Here is an 18,296-nt window from a genome sequence, read left to right as displayed (position 1 = left end):
ATATAATTAGACTAAATAAAATTTGACCAGGGGTCAGTGGGAAAAAAACGCGATTTTTCTCGATTTTAGTTAATATTTTTTGAAGAATGATATAGCTTATTTGAAAGTATACATGTCGAGGGTGACAATGAAGAAAAAAATAAAATTAGATTTTTTGAGCATTTTGACCGACATTAGCCCAGACGATGGTCTTAATTAGGGGTTTCTTTTCTCACCAATATTGAACGAACTTAAACTCCGAAATTATAGCATTAAATGTGATGAAACGTGCTACAGATGTTGCTTATTGTACCATGAAGCATTGAGCACTAGTGTCAAGTTCATAAACTGCTCATTTGCATGTTACATGAACTTTGTAATTAGTGTCATCGGTATCGCTACAAATGCTCTCATCAGACAAATCATCGAGCATTTGGTTGTAGTATGACCCCATGTCTGACATTCGCAGGGCCGTCTTTTATGTTGGTCGACATCGGTTTGGCTGTTGTGGACTTTCGAGCACAGTTGTGAGTGGAGTGATACGTACCGGCCGCCGCGTACTATGCATAGTACGCGGCGGCCGGTACGTATCACTCCACTCGCAACTGTGGGTAGACCCACCTTTCGACGCCTAATTGCTAGGTACACACTATGGTCTTGACACACGCAGTGAACGGTAGGTGTCATAGGGATTTACACAGCGGATGTTGTCCAAGTGCATGCGACAATACTGTGACGCTGCTGCTTAGCGTAATCCCTTGTCAATCAAGACTTAACGGTAGTCTCAAATGCAAAAATGTACACCTGTGCCTCTCGCACATTTTATTAAAAAATTTCAGCAAAAACAGGAAGTTCAAGACCAAGATATTCTACACACAGGAAGATCAATATTACAGGAATACTTTTCAGGGTAAAAAAATCGTGTTTTTGACTTAAAATACCAAAACAAAGGCGGAAAGCTACCTTAACTCCAAAAGTACTGCGCGAAATTGATAAAACTTGCTAGAGATATTGATCTGACGGATATCTGAGTGTTCTGTGGAGCAATTAGCAGTTTCAGGTTCATTTATAGGTCTTTGCATATATTATAAACTTATGGAAGACCGGTCACAACATGCGAATGCGAGTTTTTTTGAACTGCGACCTGGGAGTTCTTAAACTGCGACATGCAAGTTCTTAAACTGCGACGTGCGAGTTTCAAAACTAATATTGCGTTTGCATACATGTCATTTCGTTCTCCTCCTAACGATGGATTACAGCGGTAGAGACGAGCTTATTTCTGCATACTTCTACAATGGATACACCCTGGGAGAAATAGCGGCCACGTTAGGACTCCGACATGTATGGAGACCGTGTCACGACCTGCGACATATGACCTGCGTCTTTAAACTGTGATCTGCGAGCTAACCCTAACCCTAACCCTACCCTAACCCTAACCCTAACCCCTAACGCTAACTAACCTAAGTTATGCCGTTAAATTTTTTCTGTCCCTTGGCCTAACCTCCAGGGTTGAGAGCAAAGTAAGGCTTTTTACGAGAGAAAACCTAACCCCTACCCCTACCCTAACCCCGAACCCAAACCGCAGATCGCAGTTTTAAAACTTTCATGTCACATGTCGTGACCGTCTTCCATATAAACTTGTAATTCCTCCGAAATTGCAGCACCAAATTTGATGACTGTTACATCGGATATATACGGACTCTGAAAGGAAACTGTAAACCATAAAACTTCAACTGACCTCTCTCAACCCGTCTCAATTCCAGGTACAGTTTCTTCATTCTGTCAGAGATTTTTGCTTTACGAACGATGTGGTCTGCATACGCTGGCAGCTTCTCGGTTTTCATTACCTCTTCAGGATGGTTGGTAAAAGGTCTTGCGTCTTCTTCTTCTCCTGCAAAAACTCGTCGAGAAGTGGGTATAATTCACGTTCGTTTCCCTTGTCCTCCTCAACTTCCACAGATTTTAAATTATCTCTTCCCCGGCCTGCATTTCTTGCTTGTATTAGTCTACTACTAAACCTGAGTTCGTTGACTTTGGACTCAAGTTCTTCATTCTTCTGTTCTATCTCTTCATCTGTCAGTAGATGTACATCGGTCATCTGTGTGGATTCAGGGTCATCTTGGTGTTGTTCTTGCATAGACTGCAACGTAGTAACTGTACAAAAGCAATTTTTATCGAACTGTAATACGTTAAAATTGCATTTAAAGTTTATAATTTGGTTAAAATGAGACATTTGATAATCAGATAACTCCGTTAGACCTTTGTCAACATGTTGTGTCTGTTTCTTACCTTCACAAGTCTGGTGCTCTTCTTCTCGTAATGATTGTTGGTGCTCTGACAGTCTTTTCTCTTCCTTTTCTTTCAAAAGCTGGTCGAGCATGTCAAGCTGGCTCGCAGTCACCCCCTCCCTCACTTTCAAAAGCTTCAGGAGATCTCTGGCTCGGTTTGCTCTTCCAGGTGTCATGTCACTCCTCTGTGGCGCTATTTGGGCGATTTTTTGGAATACTTCTTTCCGGCGTCGGTAGCCCTGAATTTACAGAAAAAACCATACCCAAGGCTATAATAAAGTTACCTGGTATATAGGAAGTGTTGCAAACGGGTTCAAGAACTACACTATGTTAAAGAAAATTAAAGACATGAATTACTTTTTTTATTAGCCTAAGGTTCTCTATCAGCGTTATCTGAATACACCTTAATTAACGTGGTGACATTCTCAAAGGAAAACAAATGAATGATACCATAGAAATAGCTATGTCAAAAATAATTAATGCGTGGTTAAGAGAATGGGGTCTGTGTCTCTCAGGAGGCATACGTATTGGCATGAATGCACAAACAAGTAGGTAATGAGACCGGAGGTAGGTTGTACAGAAAACATATAGGAAAAGACACTCATGTGTATCATGTTTAGCCTTTTTTCAGTTGAAAATGGATGTTCAGGTGCCATGCAGATGCAACAGTGCAGAAAAGATCTATTAGAATGAGAGAGATTATGCAAGCGCTGACAACCTACCGGTAGAGTGCTTCGGTAGCCGCGAATTAATAACAGCACGTGATTAAAGTCAAAGAAAGATAAAATACAGAAAAAAGCTACTACAATTTACAAGATACTTGTAAAATATTACCTTGACAAAATAGAACATGAGAGAACAAGACGTTCATATTTACCATATTTTTGGATCAGCTCCTGTCTACACAAGAAGTACTCCTCATAGTCAATGGTTACGTCAATCGCCAGATAAAATGCCCCAATTTTATCAAGGAGTTCATCTGACAGGAATTTATCGTCCATCATATCTTGTAGGTTACCATTCTCATATTTCCTCATTAGGCATTCCAGTGCATCTAATGACTGACAAGACATTGTATAGGAAATACTTCCACTACCCGTGTCCTTCCGTTTTATCTCGTCATGTTGTTCAGCAAGCAACTGACCAACTTCTTCAGTCGTCTCCTTGACCTCGTCGCTTTCATAGAAATCTCTCTCAACTCCAACAACTGTTCTTCCATTTTCTGGAACCACTTCGCTTACCCTTACTTTCACTTTTATATCACCTGGTACAAAAAGATTGGACAGTCATGTAAAACGAACCTCAAAAAACAATGGTTATTGTACATTTTTGCTAATTTGACCCTTAAAACCGCTCTTAATATCCTGTATTTCTATTTTGTATTTGTACCCGGAAGTAATGAATATATTTTATGGAAAGGGACAATAGTTATACCTCTTGGTTACATTGTTATTTGACAAGAAGACGAGTATATTTTCGTCTCTTCCTACTTCATTATTGAAATACACAGTGTACGTTTTGCCTGCAATGTATAGTGTACAATATGAATGTTCTTGGTGACAAATCAATTCTAGTCAGAGCCTAGGTTCATTTATCAATAGGAACATGGGACATTACAGAAATATATGGAGGCTATGTTGACAAGGTGAACTCCAGGCATGTCTGAATGATTTAGAAGTTTTTACAAGATTTTACAAGACAGAACAAAAGCACTTCAAAGTTATTAACAAATAACAACTAATTATCATGAACATCATTTTGTGCACTCTTGTGACAAATGATTGAAATTACACATACCTGGATCTTGATCGGGCAATTTCCTCTTTCTAGAAATATTGGTCAGTTCCGTCTTTTGGTTCTCTTTATTTCCTCCCCGAACTGTCCGAAATCAAACAATAAAGAAAAAATAAATGCATGCATGCATACATAAATACATACATACATACGTAGGTACGTACGTACGTAGGTACGTAGGTACGTACATACATACATACATACATACATACATACATACATACATACATACATACATACATACATACATACATACATACATACACACATACACACACACACACATACATACATACATACATACATACATACATACATACATACATACATACATACATACATACATACATACATACATACATACATACATAAATACATACATACATACATACATACATACATACATACATACATACATACATACATACATACTATACATACATACATATACATACATACATACATACATACATACATACATACATACATACATACATACATACATACATACATACATACATACATACATACATACATACGTACGTACGTACATACGTACATACGTACACACGTACGTACATACATACACATGTAACAAACGGCAAGAGTATACGTAAATATATTTCAAAAATAAACTGACTTGACATAGTTTCCTTTGATACCTTGTGTTTTCTCCGCAAAGCTTCGTAATATGATTCCATATTTAACCTCTGCGTCGTCCTTCACCACTTTCATGAAATCGTTGTTAATATTCTCCAGTTGCTGTTTCACCTTGTTCTTTATCGCAGTCTTGATGTCGTTTGCCTTTTTGAGGGCAATCTTGTAGTTGCATAGGAAGTCCATGATTCGCTGCTTCAATATATTCGCATCGCTCATATCCACAACGAGACGATCTTCATCTTCAGGTAAATGTCGCTTAATCAGCTCATGACTTTGGGATCCCCAGGGAATAATGATGGGAACCGCAGCAGACATTGCTGCAAGTGTTAAATTGGCATAATGTTCAGAAGACGGAGGAACAAGGACGAGATTAGATTGGCCGAGTTCATCATTCAACTGTTCAGCCGATGGCATTCGAGCCACTACTACATGTAACTTTGAATGAGGTTCAATACAGTTTATGACATCAGATTCGCAACGTTTGGATACTCCAAGAATTTTCCATTTAAGGCATGATTTCATCGTCTGGTTGAATGACTCCGACATTGAATTCATGGCCTTTACGATAACACTGTCTTTTTTCAGACCTGCTAATTCGTGGTCTTGGAATAAAGACAGAATTTGAAATTCTCCATCTTCATCGACAGGTTCCGGCGAAGGAATCTTGAAAACATTCTCATCTATCATCGGAGATAATCTGTAGTGTTTTATCTTTGAATCTTTGCGATATATCTTTTTGTACTTTTGAAAGATACTGCCGCCGACAGAAAATACAGCAGTAGAATCTCGACCTTCTTTAACACTTTCTCGCGACGAAGATTAAGTTCTTTGTGCATGCAATTCGCAATGACAGGGGTAATAACGTCCCTGTCAAACATATTTATCAGGTAGAATGCTGCTCTCTTGAAGACATCTCTTTCTATCTCGAAGGCGGCTTCAGATGTTATCATTCCGAATCCGAAAACAAATCTGACATTGGCCAACTCTTTCAAATTCGGAAAGAAGTCTTTATGATGATACAACCAATCAGGATCTGGTATCCCATCCCTTGCCTTGAATTTTGGAACCGGTGATGGCGTTATGAGCTCAACGCCGTATTTCCTCGCCTCCACGATTTCTTCTTCAGTCGCTGTTAGAGTGGTGCAGTACACAGCTAATCCCAATGCACGAAGCAGACGGATTAATATATGAACGTCATCAGTTACTCCTCCTTGGATTGGACCTCCCCAGCTGTTACTAACTATCAAGGCCTTATTCCCCATATGCTTTCTGTGTAGGTGCAAAAGAAAACAAGATTATGGTTTTAGTTGAGGTGTTAAAAAATATGTCTACACATGAACAATAAATTACCAGTCACAAGTTTGTAGTACGTTCTTTTCTTTTACTGACCAGCATGATCTAATATAAGATATGCATTCATGCATTTTCAACAACAAAGTGTAACATGAATCAAGTGTATATGCGCATTTGTCTGTACAAAGGAAACACCAAGGAGTTAAAGATTTAATCTTAAGGGAATTCATTGGACATTCTCTAGAGAGTTACGTCAATGAAAACCCCAGGCAAACAACATGTTTTCGAGAGTAGATGAATAATTATATACGTCATGATATACTCTCTCTCTGTGTGATGTGAAAACTTATAAATGGTGGAGAATCCGTGTTGGTGGCTTGAAGGCCAACACTCGTACGAATTGAAGACTTTAAAACCCATCTATTCAGTGCTTGTTGATACAATGATTTCAAAATAATTTATGCATCTGGTATGAGTGAAATTCTGCAAATAGACATACAAAAACGATATGCTGAAACGAATCATGGGAGCCGAACACTAGCAATACTCGTAGGGCTATACTGCAAGCTGCTGACACAGTTTTGTATTGATCTGGTTTCTTATGGGCATCTAGTGGAAAACAGGGAATTTTAATATTTGGGAGAGGGAAGTGGAGAGCTTGAACTGTTGTGGGGAGTGGGGAGCGAGCAAACCATAGATACTGGAGGACAGGTGGTATGGGTAGTGGGCATCAAAATTCAGTGGGAGGGCACATTTTCCGTGTATGCCAGTGAGAGGGCAGTTACGAATAGCTCTACTTCCCCTGCAACTTTTAGGTCAAGTTAAAAAAAAGTAAAATTGTTATAACAGCCTTTAAAACGGTTTTTCGATGATTTTGCGAAATAGGTGAAATTTAGCAGTTGGCGGCACCTGTCTAAAAGCCTGTTTGCATATTGTGAGCGGTACTCGGGTGCCGCCAACTAAGCTGTTCGTGCAAAAAGGTGTTCGTGCGCAGTTTTTCAGCGGGCGGGCAAATTTCAAAACTAATCAGCGGAGAAAAAGTCGATATTTATTGTGGGCGGGGAAGAAATTTCATTATTTTCAGTGGGCGGGGAGAAAAATTTTGACAGTGGGTACCGGAAAATACGTAGGAGCTAAAAGCCATGGTTGATGATGGAACGTGAGGGAAGATTAAGCGTCTAACTAGAGGGGAGCAATGTTCAAAGGTACACTGCTAACTGCTGGCATGGGTTTTGTGTTCAACTGGGTTGCCTAGTGGGCATCTAATTGGCAAGGTGGAGAGGGCAGAGGGCAGAGGGGAGCTTGAACTTTTGTGGAGAGGGGAGCGGGCAGACCATAGATACTGGAGGGCAGTCACGAACACCTCTACTCTCCCCTCCAAATTTTAGATCAAGGTCAAAAATAAGTAAAATTGATATATCGGCCTTAAAAACATGCTTTGTTATGATTTTGCGAAATTGATTAAATTTACCCGCCGGCGGCACCTGGATACTATATTTCTTTGAGTTCGCCACGGTAACATAAACCATATAAGCCTTCAATGGTTGATTTATTTGGAGTTGGTGGAGACAAATTGCACGACTGACTCTTTCACTCTAATTATCGTCTAATTAATATTGTCTAAAATTTATTGTAACCATTATAAACGACTGTTGAATTCCAGCCACTACAGTTAAGTGATTGAAATGCTGTATCTGATTCTTATCTTTTACGCAATCTGAATTCAGAATAACTGACAAAAATGACATGCACGTCAATGGGTTCTACTCATATAGATAAACACAACAAATATACTCTTTTCAAATTTGTTTGCAACACCACCGTTACAAAACTGTCACTTCTGTTGACGAGAACGTCAGGACGGACTAGGTCTCTTTACGTCACGATTCTCTTTTCATTTTTTAACATTTTCTCCGCCTTTTTATGGAATTCCAGCAAACTCTGTTGAAGTCCGATTTTCTGGCTGTTGTGTTAGTGTCTTGTGTCTGCCAATATTGAAGTCTCTGATTACATTGACTAAATTGTCGTTGTGCGTGCGTGTGATAATGTCTCTAACATCGCTGAAGGAATCGGCATATTTTTAAGTTACCAAGGCTCATTTATTGTACACAAAGATTCGAAATGGTCAAAATCAGAAGCAATAGGCCAGACGGTCAATCTGACACTGTGAGATAGTCCAGTCAAGCTACGCAAAAAAGGGGTCAACCTGGGACTAAGAGTGTGTCACGTATGATCTGTCACGACAAAATAAGTGCTGTCCACATACAACATGTGTACAAACTAGCTGCAATAATTGTAGCATTGGTGGCTGGGTCGTGCGGCTTGCACAATTGTAAGCCGCACGACAGAGGCTCACCAAGGCTACAATAGGCCCCTTTACAGTTCCGCGGACTAGCGTTCTATACCCATTTGCGAAATTAGCGGCTTCGAGGGTACCACTTTGCGTGTATCGCCTATTCTTTAACACAGGCCTACTATATCCAGATTCATTTTTCGCGTGTTTTTAGACTCATTCTGTGAGAAAAACGTGAGCTATGCAGTAATATTTTATTTGTCGATGTATTTATAACTGTCTGTTGCAACACTTTGCCAATTGCGCATCAATTTTACGGAAATCTGGAAAATGTTTGTGGGATTCACGTTTGTTTTCATCCACAGTCACTGTGCATGTAGCAAGCATTCCTGGTTTTGCAAAGTTAGATGTGAGGTTGCAACGAAAACCTTACACGAGACACCTTCAGGAAATGTCTCCTTCAACTAACGTCGGACTGGTGGTGTTCTATTCTCCGGTCCAATGATTGCCGCTGTGAGGTATCAAGTTTTACGTGTTTGTTTACATGAGGGGGAGTTCTCATTTGTCTCCTAGCCAAAAATCTTGTTCAGTAGATTTCGTCTGTAGATATTAAAATCACCATTACTTTTTGTGCGTAATATTTACATATCAGTGCAGTCTCTACATTCAATTTGACGACAGTAATTGTATACTTTTCCATGAAATCTCTTGTCAAAAGCAACAGCCGATTATTGTGATCAACATTCGTATGTGTAAATAATTGGCGAACTGTTATAATCAACAGCTTACAGATAGATTGACACATACAAAATGAATAGTTGGCTTACTTCTTTCGACAAAATAAGTCGGAAAACAAGCAAAAATGATTCTTGTTATAGCAGACCTGTGTTAAAGAATAGGCGATACGCGCAAACCGAAGCCGCTAGTTTCGAAAAGCATCATGGTAAGAACACTGGTGCCCGGAACTGTAAAGGGGTTATTATTGCAGCTACGTACAAACATGCTTTGGTTGTCATTGTACAACGTAAGATAAGAGCGATCACCTGAGTTTAAGTTTATTCACCTCAAATACTTAAGATTAATGTGCTTACTTTGTTTGTTTTTCTTTCCGGCCTTCTTTAGTTTTCTACGTGAGGTACTTGAACTTGGAGAAGCTGCAGAAGAATGATCACTGTGTCCACTGTCTTGCTTAGCTTCAGTGTCCTTGTCAAGAGGTTGGTGACCAGTGGCAAATGCAGACGGACCCATCGCCTGAACACTAGCAATGGCGGCGTCGGTCGCAGCGGTAATTAGCAGACGATCATGCTCACTATATATATCCCCATTGACACTGTCCCGACTGTCAGTGCTTGCTCTTCGACCACGACGCAGTGTACTCAACATGGTGTTGATGAATTCAGTCCAATGCTTTGCAAAAGATTTGAACGGCACCTCAAAGGCGTATTATGTGCAGTGTTCTGGTTTGCACAGAGCTAGGTGTGTGCTCAACAACCAACTAAAGTTAATATTTACACAAAATTTATGAATGATAAAATGTTTGGAAGGTTTATCTGGGTACAGTACTATGCTTCTATCGAATTACAGTGCCGGTGTACGGCTGTTCTCAAATAACAATATCAGCTGTCTCTGAGAAAAACTGAATATAATATAACTGAAACATGTTTATCAATTTAACCGATTTTCTTTAGCAGTTTTCTCAGTGTGTCAGTTGTTTGCCATTTATCAAAAACAAAACTAAACAAAAACACCAACAACAACAACAACAACAACAACAACAACAACGACAAGGGTCTACAGAGGATTAGGTGACTGTAAAAGGCGCAAATCACCAATACAAAGCGACTCCCGATATAAAGTCAGTCCCCTAACCCTCCTACATTTAACTGTCGGTGATTTCATATTTCAAACATGTCTTTTACGGACTTGGACTTTTTTGTCCGAGTATTGTGCGTAATTAAAACAAATTGTTGAAAAACATTATATAGTACGAGAGATCTTCGTATCACATGGATAGTCCCTACTCAAAGTTTTCGATTCATTGTTTTTCCAGCAATTCCTTCAGGTCACATGTCCTGCATATGGTATACATTAATAAACCGATTCTGAAAGTACTTTGCTTATCGCTATTTCTCCAAGCAAACTGGTTCGGTTAAGGATATTCCACCAGAAAACATGATTAGCGCTTTGTAAGGATTTTATGTCAACATGGCGGAGGTCATGGCTTTAGAACCAGGGTTTTAAACTGTTAAAGATAGGAATACTTTCTTGGAAAGGCTGTCAGAGATGGCGGCTTTCACGACCAGTGAACTTCATGTATGCCGACCAAAGTTGATCGTATGCATTAAGTCAAATTTTAAAAACGTCTTTTGAGTAGTTTTTTGGTCATAATTCAGACGAAATCTTCCAGGGACACCAACATATGTAATTCGCCACTTCAAATTTCATATATTTATTTCTTGTCCTTGTACAAGTGACATATTTCCACCATAATGAAATTTGACGGCAGATTACCGTAAATCTTTGATCCGGGGGGGGGGGGTACTTGTTCAGAGAAGTGGTAGGAATGTGCGGCCGCAGGTATTAAACCCAGGGCCCATTTTAGACCTCAAATATCGTTATTTTAGGACCCCATTTTAGACCTTTATGACCTTTGACCCAGGTCAAAAGTCATAGCGTCAAAATTTTTAAAACGGAAAAAGCAATTTTTGTCCCGGCAAAGCCTACTACTGTACTGCGTTTAGAGCTATGTTGTTGCTGGCCAAGCCATGATTCCGAAAAACATCAGGAAATACTAAAAAAATTGGTGAAAGAAAATGTCTTACACCCTCACCGAATTTTGGTCCAGCTTCTGCAAATTATCAGTTATCTGCAGTTACAGTCTGACTGGTATTTTTTTTTTTGAAATTCCAATTCACAACAAACCTCGCTGTTCGTCTGTAAAGCGATACTACTTCATGTGGTCATGGTCGACCTTTCTGTCATGATCGATACCGGGAGCAGTAGAGCCACTTTGTTTGGGCATTTTCTATTGGGCAAAAATCTGCCAGATATAGAGTTCTAACGAATCAGTGACAATGTTTTAAAACAAAATCTATAGTTACTTTGGCTAAAGCCAGGGGGTCTCTTTAATGGTTCCCCTGCCACAGAAAAGATACCGATTCTTAGAGTGCAGCTCAGAACCCTGCTAGGAAGACGGGAACTGACAGTTGGAATTTGTTCTTGTGTGGCACTCAAAAATCGACCCCATTTAAGACCCTGGTTTACTGTGAATTGATACCCCCATTTTAGACCAAGTTGCTGAAATACCCACCCCATTGGGCGGCATGTATACATATTGGCAAGTAATGGAAGTGATCCCCGGGTCTTTGATGTTGCATTTTCACCCCGCTTAAGACATTATGAAAAATAATTTGTAGTGTTTTGGGGGATTTTTTAAAGTATGGGCGCTTTAATATGTTTAGCTACAATACATAGTTCTGCCAAGTCGTCGGTTGTGTTTTGTTGGAGATAAGGACCCAGTTCTTCATCACGACACAATTGCAAGGGATAGAGCGGTCAACGCTCCGAATGAATACTCCTCGTTACATGTATCTCACTACAACTGTCATTGCAACAAGACCCTACCGAGGAGACCTATATCAACATTAACATTTATTGCTCACACTCGCTAATAAGGGTTTACAACGCAGTTGTGTAGCGTTATCATAAATTTTATATCGAAACAAGGTTAAATCTCCTTGTATGACAAGACAAAACAATGTTTAATAAAATCAATATAACGAGATGTTTCTCAGTTTATATGGTGTCAAAATATACTTCGCGAGTTTTCCATTAAATGAGTTCTTTTTCTGTAGTAAGAAATATGTTGGCTTTTGCTTGTGCTATTTCGAGGATTAATTATCTGAAAAAAATTGAGTCATTTTGGACTTCATATTTTTGACAGAATAACGAAAAGTATAATTCATCCCATACAGTTTGCATTACATTTAGGTTTTTCAATAATTTGGGTTTAAATTTGGAATAATATGTCTGCCTATTTCCTTTGCCAGGCCACGATTACTTAATATAATTTTGTTGGTATTTTTGATCGTCTCATAACTATTTCAGTTGCGTTTGTAATTTCAAATTTGGAGTTTTATTTTTAATTTTATACATTCTTCGTTAAACATGTACAGTTATGTTTTTTCTTAAAGTAAAGTGATAATGAACTTTTCTTTTCGTAATAGTACCCCCATGAAGACTTTGTTTTATTTCAATAGTGCAGGCTCGAGTAATGTAGTGTTTTCAAAAAGAAAGCCCAGGCCATTATTTTTAATTGATGTATTTAATCAATTATAAACCGGGAGGCACAGTCAACATCGTTTGACATGTTCCATGAAAGATTCAGTCGTTAACTAAATACCCATATTGCTAGTTGAACAATATCTAGCTAGGATTTTTATAATGTTGACTTTTGACGTCAAGAAGAAATGAGCATTGCCAATGTTAAGCCCGCACAGTCGCATTGCAAGCTTTTCTGTTGCACTGTTGAAAATGTTCCCAAACTTTTATGAAATGCAGTTTAATCGCTGTTGTTCTTTCACACTTCCTAGTGTAGGCATATGTGGCCTTGTCGTGATTTTGAATCATAAACGAAAATAAGATTGGTGTAATGAAAACGTTGAAAATTTATTCACTTGTGAAAATATTTATTTTTTGTAGAGCAACAAAGCCTTTGTTTTCTGAACATGTTTTCTGTTCATTCAGCCAAATTCGTATGTCACTGACACTGCCATTTGAACAAGAATGTTATATGCATGGTTTAATACGTGAACAAGAACGCTATGAAACTTGGTACGAACCTCACCTCGGACGGTTACCATGAATTTATATATACAAACTGCCCCTCAGCATGCATTATATTTTACAAAACTAAATGTTTCACTATCCAGAGGTTTATTCTCACTCCATTACATGTAAACTGCCAAAATGTCTGTTGGTATCCATCCTTTATCATATACCCATGCCCATATTGCTACTCCTAGTGACGTTCACCGTAAAATATCAGCCGTGATATTTCACGGTAAACGTCGAGATATGCACGATGAACGTCATCAGTTTTAGAGCTTTCCCGAACTACATTAGCAGTTTGTTGGTAAACAACGTAAACAACAAAATGGCTGCCGCTCCCCGCCTGCGAAGCGATGTCGCCGACGTAAAAACTTGAAGGGCTTCGAGGAACACGGGTATTTCTGGTTGCAAAATACGGAAATATCACGTTGAGTCTTGAAATTTTTTCCCATGGTATTTTTTTTGGTCAAGTTCTAGCAAACATTCTGCCGTTCGCACGGCGCCGGCACTGTGCACGGTCTCCACCGAGCAGGTAGTGAGCGCGTGGCGTGACAGCGATGTCGCGCGCGCGCGACGACTGTTGACATGGCAACTCTAAGGGTAAAGTAACAAAATGGCATCCTCTCTGCGCGAGCTCCGTGCCGTACGACGATCGAAATCAGGATAGATTTAAAGCTAAGCAGTTTTTATCGGTTACAGTTGTAATAGCATATTGCACCATAAAATGTTCCTTCTGTATGACGATTTTTGTATCCCGGTGTCTTTCTTCTTGGGTTTCATTGAGATATGGACGACTTGCAGCGATGTCGCGCGTGATGTTGACATCTTCGTCGTATACTTTATGAATGAAGCCTGTTCACATAAACATTCTGATATTTATGCGCAAGGCGTAATAAAGTAAAGCCTCAAAATTTAAGGTTTTTCGTTCTATTAGTAAAATTCCCTAAAATTATGGGCATGCGTATATGATAAATCGTTATTACCCAATATCGCCTGTTCCTTGTGTCGTACAGCATTCGTGTCATTTGTGCTGCGTCAGACACTCGACTTCGTCTCGTGTCTGACGCAGCACAAATGACACTCATGCTGATACGACACAGGAACAGGCGATATTGGGTAATAACCTCTAAATATATTCATCTCGGTAAGGCCAAAAAAAAAAAAAAAAAAAAAAAAAGAAAAAAAAAAAAAGAAATGTTTCTGGTCAGGTCTTTCTTTAAAAAATGGTGCGGTGACGCGCATTTTATTTATTTATTTATTTTTTATTTTTTGCCTCAAGGGAGGGAGGAGGGTCAGTTTTATAGTTTTATCAATAGAGTCACATATCATGCAGTCACTGATCATTCCCCCCAAAGAATTTTGTCTTTCTCTTCATCAACCATTTTGGTTTGGTGTCAGCCACAGCCGCCGGCCACAAACAGAAAAAAAAGGGTGACGCGCTGTTGTTCAAGTGACGCGCGCGCTGACCAGAAACATTTCTCTTCTTTTGGCCTAAAGTTTCTAAACGCTGTTCTGTTAGTGCGAAAAGCTTATGTACCGGTAGTACTAGTAGTGTAGTTGCTCGAACACAGCTTGTTTAAAACAGCGCCACCAGTGGCAGACCGACTTGAGCTTGAGTTGAGCTCTTCTATGTCAAATATGGGACTGAGCTACGTGAAAATTACAAAAGAACTTACTTGTCTTCAAGTTTCAAGAACATTTCATATAAATAATGTTAGAATATTGCAATCCATATTACCAATACAACTTACGTGAAATATTTGATTGATATATTTCAAATAGTAGTGTGGCTCCTACGACTCCACCCCTAATGTTTGACCATCGTGAGGTAGTCCACTTCCGGGTCAGCGCTGTGACTGTCTGCGAGGAAGTAAGGTTCACGTCTGTTCACTCGTCGGTAGTGACATCATAGTCGATTGATTTGTCATATTTTTCGTACAAGATCTCACCACCCACGGCCTTTACAGAAGGAGACAAGATATCCAACATGAACCCGGCAGCGACGCCAGTCCCTGTTGAAGATGTCCAGGGTGATGGCCGATGGATGAGCATTGTAAGTGGATCGCATGTTGAATTTTCATTCGAAAATGGAAATTTGTCTAAAATCGCTAGATTTAACGAGACAGATTTGACCCATCCCATCGCAGAGATTTCTTTAAAATGTCTTCAGATGTATTATCATTACGTGTTCCTTTGCATAGCTAGATCCGAGATTTATAAGTCAGATCCAAACATATTTGTATTTATTAATTTGACCAACCAAGATGCACCATTGTACCACAATATATGATGCCACTCAGCACTTTGTGATTGAAGCAATGTGAAATTTTGTTGTCTGCTGCCCTTGTACCTTCTCACCAGATCACACTATCTATGCCACAACGAAGCTGTTACAGGTGTAGTAATTTGATGAAATTTTAGGTTTTTTGTCAGCCCCGTTCCGCATGCCCCTATTGCTGAGGAGAGGTGGTAGTGTGTAGAGATAGGTCACAGTGTAGACATAGGTTACAATATTGTCAATAGGCTTGTCAAGAATGCAAATCTGGTGATGTCGTATAACTTGTGAAGCAAAAACTTTCATAAATGCAATACCTTGAATAACAATGAACTGTATATTGAGTCTGTAAACACAAAATTATTGTTAATATTCTCTCTTTCAAGGCATTACAGTTTACATATTGTGCTTATTCAAACTTTGTTGAAAGGAAACCCAATACTTGATTTGATATACCTTAGCGTCGACAAAACTCAGGATATCGATTGCTGTAACTGAATTATCAAAACTACAAAAAGAATTGGCAGTTGGTTTTGAACTGGTTACATTTTTACAGATCTTGTCATCAGAAAAAAAAACATACGAAGGAAGGGTCTGTGATCGTAGTCAATGCACAGACATGAATGCTTAGATTGATTTGCATGTCAGTGCATAGTGTTACATGTTTCACGCACAGCCAAACATTTTTAAATGGCCCTTTGAGAATTTTGAAATAAATTCCTTATTATTGCATCGTTATTTTTTTTCAGCACAAGCGTTATGTTAATGAAAGTAAAGACAAGGAACCAGATATATTGTTCATTGGTGATTCTCTGATACAACTCATGGCTCAGACTGATGTAAGTATTAGTGTGTGTTCATTGGTGATTCTCTGATACAACTCATGGCTCAGACTGATGTAAGTATCAGTGTGTGTTCATTGGTGATTCTCTGATACAACTCATGGCTCAGACTGATGTAAGTATCAGTGTGTGTTCATTGGTGATTCTCTGATACAACTCATGGCTCAGACTGATGTAAGTATTACTGTGTGTTCTTTGGTGATTCTCTGATACAACTCATGGCTCAGACTGATGTAAGTATTAGTGTGTGTTCATTGGTGATTCTCTGATACAACTCATGGCTCAGACTGATGTAAGTATTAGTGTGTGTTCATTGGTGATTCTCTGATAGTGATACAACTCATGGCTCAGACTGATGTAAGTATCAGTGTGTGTTCATTGGTGATTCTCTGATACAACTCATGGCTCAGACTGATGTAAGTAAAATTAGTGTATGTTCCTTGGTGATTCTCTGATACAACTCATGGCTCAGACTGATGTAAGTATCAGTGTGTGTTCATTGGTGATTCTCTGATACAACTCATGGCTCAGACTGATGTAAGTATTAATGTGTGGTTCATTGGTGATTCTCTGATACAACTCATGGCTCAGACTGATGTAAGTATTAATGTGTGTTTCATTGGTGATTCTCTGATACAACTCATGGCTTAGACTGATGTAAGTATTAGTGTGTGTTCATCGGTGATTCTCTGATACAACTCATGGCTTAGATTGATGTAAGTATTAGTGTGTGTTCATTGGTGATTCTCTGATACAACGCATGGCTCAAACTGATGTAAGTATCAGTGTGTGTTCATTGGTGATTCTCTGATACAACTCATGGCTCAGACTGATGTAAGTATCAGTGTGTGTTCATTGGTGATTCTCTGATACAACTCATGGCTCAGACTGATGTAAGTATCAGCATTTGTCTATTTGTGATTTTCTGATACAACTCGTCATGGCTGTAGTTCTCTGATAAAACTTGTGGCAGAAGCACTTACACCAGTGTCTGAATATGTCAAATCTAGCGTGAGATGTAATGAGTTTATACCTTGAATTTACATACTGTGTTGAAAAGGCAGTTGATGTACCTTTACCAACATTTCATAATCAACAATGGTCATAGACAAGTTGATGACCTGACTTTGTCATGTTGTGTATGACCACAAGGACCCTGTTCTTTAAAGACAGACGGATATACTAAGCTGCATACATATAATGCATGATAAATTAAAATGCTACGTATACAGGAGTTTCACTGATAAAAATAAGCCATATGAAACATTGTTTCATCCGTCTACATAAAAGAAAATTGATTACATTGTGAATTTTGTACAACATTTTGGCTTGAAGTTGAAATTTCCTTGATCCAATATGACTGTGTTGCATGGCTGCCTTTATATTCATAATAATTATATTCTGCACCAGAGGTGATGCTAAATATAATTATTGATATTTATTTGTTTGTCAGAATTTCAGAAAGAGAAGTTGCACAATTTAATCAGCTATGATAAAATCTGCAAGATGTGTTCTTAGGAAGTACTGATTTTTAGAAAATGGTTGTCCTAATGGACAACCATGTAAAACAAGTTAATTTCAAGCCCTGATTATACATTAAATACTAAATATATGAGATTTTGACCAAGTGTGATGACAAGAGATTAAAAAGATAGGTTAACATGTGTGATGCTAGGACTGTACTATAGAGAGACAAAGCAAGGATTAGAAGCAACAAGTTTCAGAACTGACACTTTGTACAGACGATTTTAGAAGTGACAGTTGAATCAACGTTATTACAGTCATTGACACATTTACAGTTTAACTGTGACAGATATCCTATTGATGAATCAAAATTTTGTATGGCAGAAAAGCGGTCACATGAGTGAATGTATTTAAAGAAAAACACTTGTGATTGGTCAAATGTGGTAATTATTTGTACGAGTTTTTGTGAGGTTGTTGTTGATTGGTCAGTTGTAGTCACATGAGTACGTTCAATCAAAGGCTCCCACTGTACTGCACAGCAGTAACCTTTGTTTAAAATGTAGGAGTCCACGATACCA

At 38.8% G+C, this 18,296-nt stretch overlaps 1 protein-coding gene across 1 annotated transcript; it reads right to left on the bottom strand.

Moving 5' to 3' along the window:
• Positions 1 to 1,717: 1,717 nt before the first annotated feature.
• LOC139127313 (uncharacterized) lies at positions 1,718 to 5,990 on the bottom strand. Its single transcript, XM_070693230.1, has 5 exons — positions 4,724 to 5,990; positions 4,065 to 4,145; positions 3,145 to 3,531; positions 2,269 to 2,506; positions 1,718 to 2,133 (listed from the first exon to the last, which is right to left on the bottom strand). The coding sequence occupies exons 1-4, from the start codon at positions 5,406 to 5,408 to the stop codon at positions 2,445 to 2,447; spliced, it is 1,215 nt and encodes a 404-aa protein (XP_070549331.1). The 5' UTR covers positions 5,409 to 5,990; the 3' UTR covers positions 1,718 to 2,133; positions 2,269 to 2,444.
• Positions 5,991 to 18,296: the final 12,306 nt, after the last annotated feature.

Source organism: Ptychodera flava, unplaced genomic scaffold, assembly GCF_041260155.1.
Source record: "Ptychodera flava strain L36383 unplaced genomic scaffold, AS_Pfla_20210202 Scaffold_30__1_contigs__length_3116999_pilon, whole genome shotgun sequence".
Classification (NCBI taxonomy): domain Eukaryota; kingdom Metazoa; phylum Hemichordata; class Enteropneusta; family Ptychoderidae; genus Ptychodera; species Ptychodera flava.
This window is presented reverse-complemented; position numbering and strand designations above follow the sequence as displayed.

Bases quoted from the DNA above. Each gene is read 5' to 3' on its own strand.
- LOC139127313 (XM_070693230.1), bottom strand. From the start codon at position 5,408: ATGATAGATGAGAATGTTTTCAAGATTCCTTCGCCGGAACCTGTCGAT. The intron at 4,146-4,723 runs GTATCAAAGGAA...GATTTCGGACAG, and splicing joins CTTTGCGGAGAAAACACAAG to TTCGGGGAGGAAATAAAGAG. The intron at 3,532-4,064 runs GTATGTGTAATT...TTTTTGTACCAG, and splicing joins ATTGCCCGATCAAGATCCAG to GTGATATAAAAGTGAAAGTA.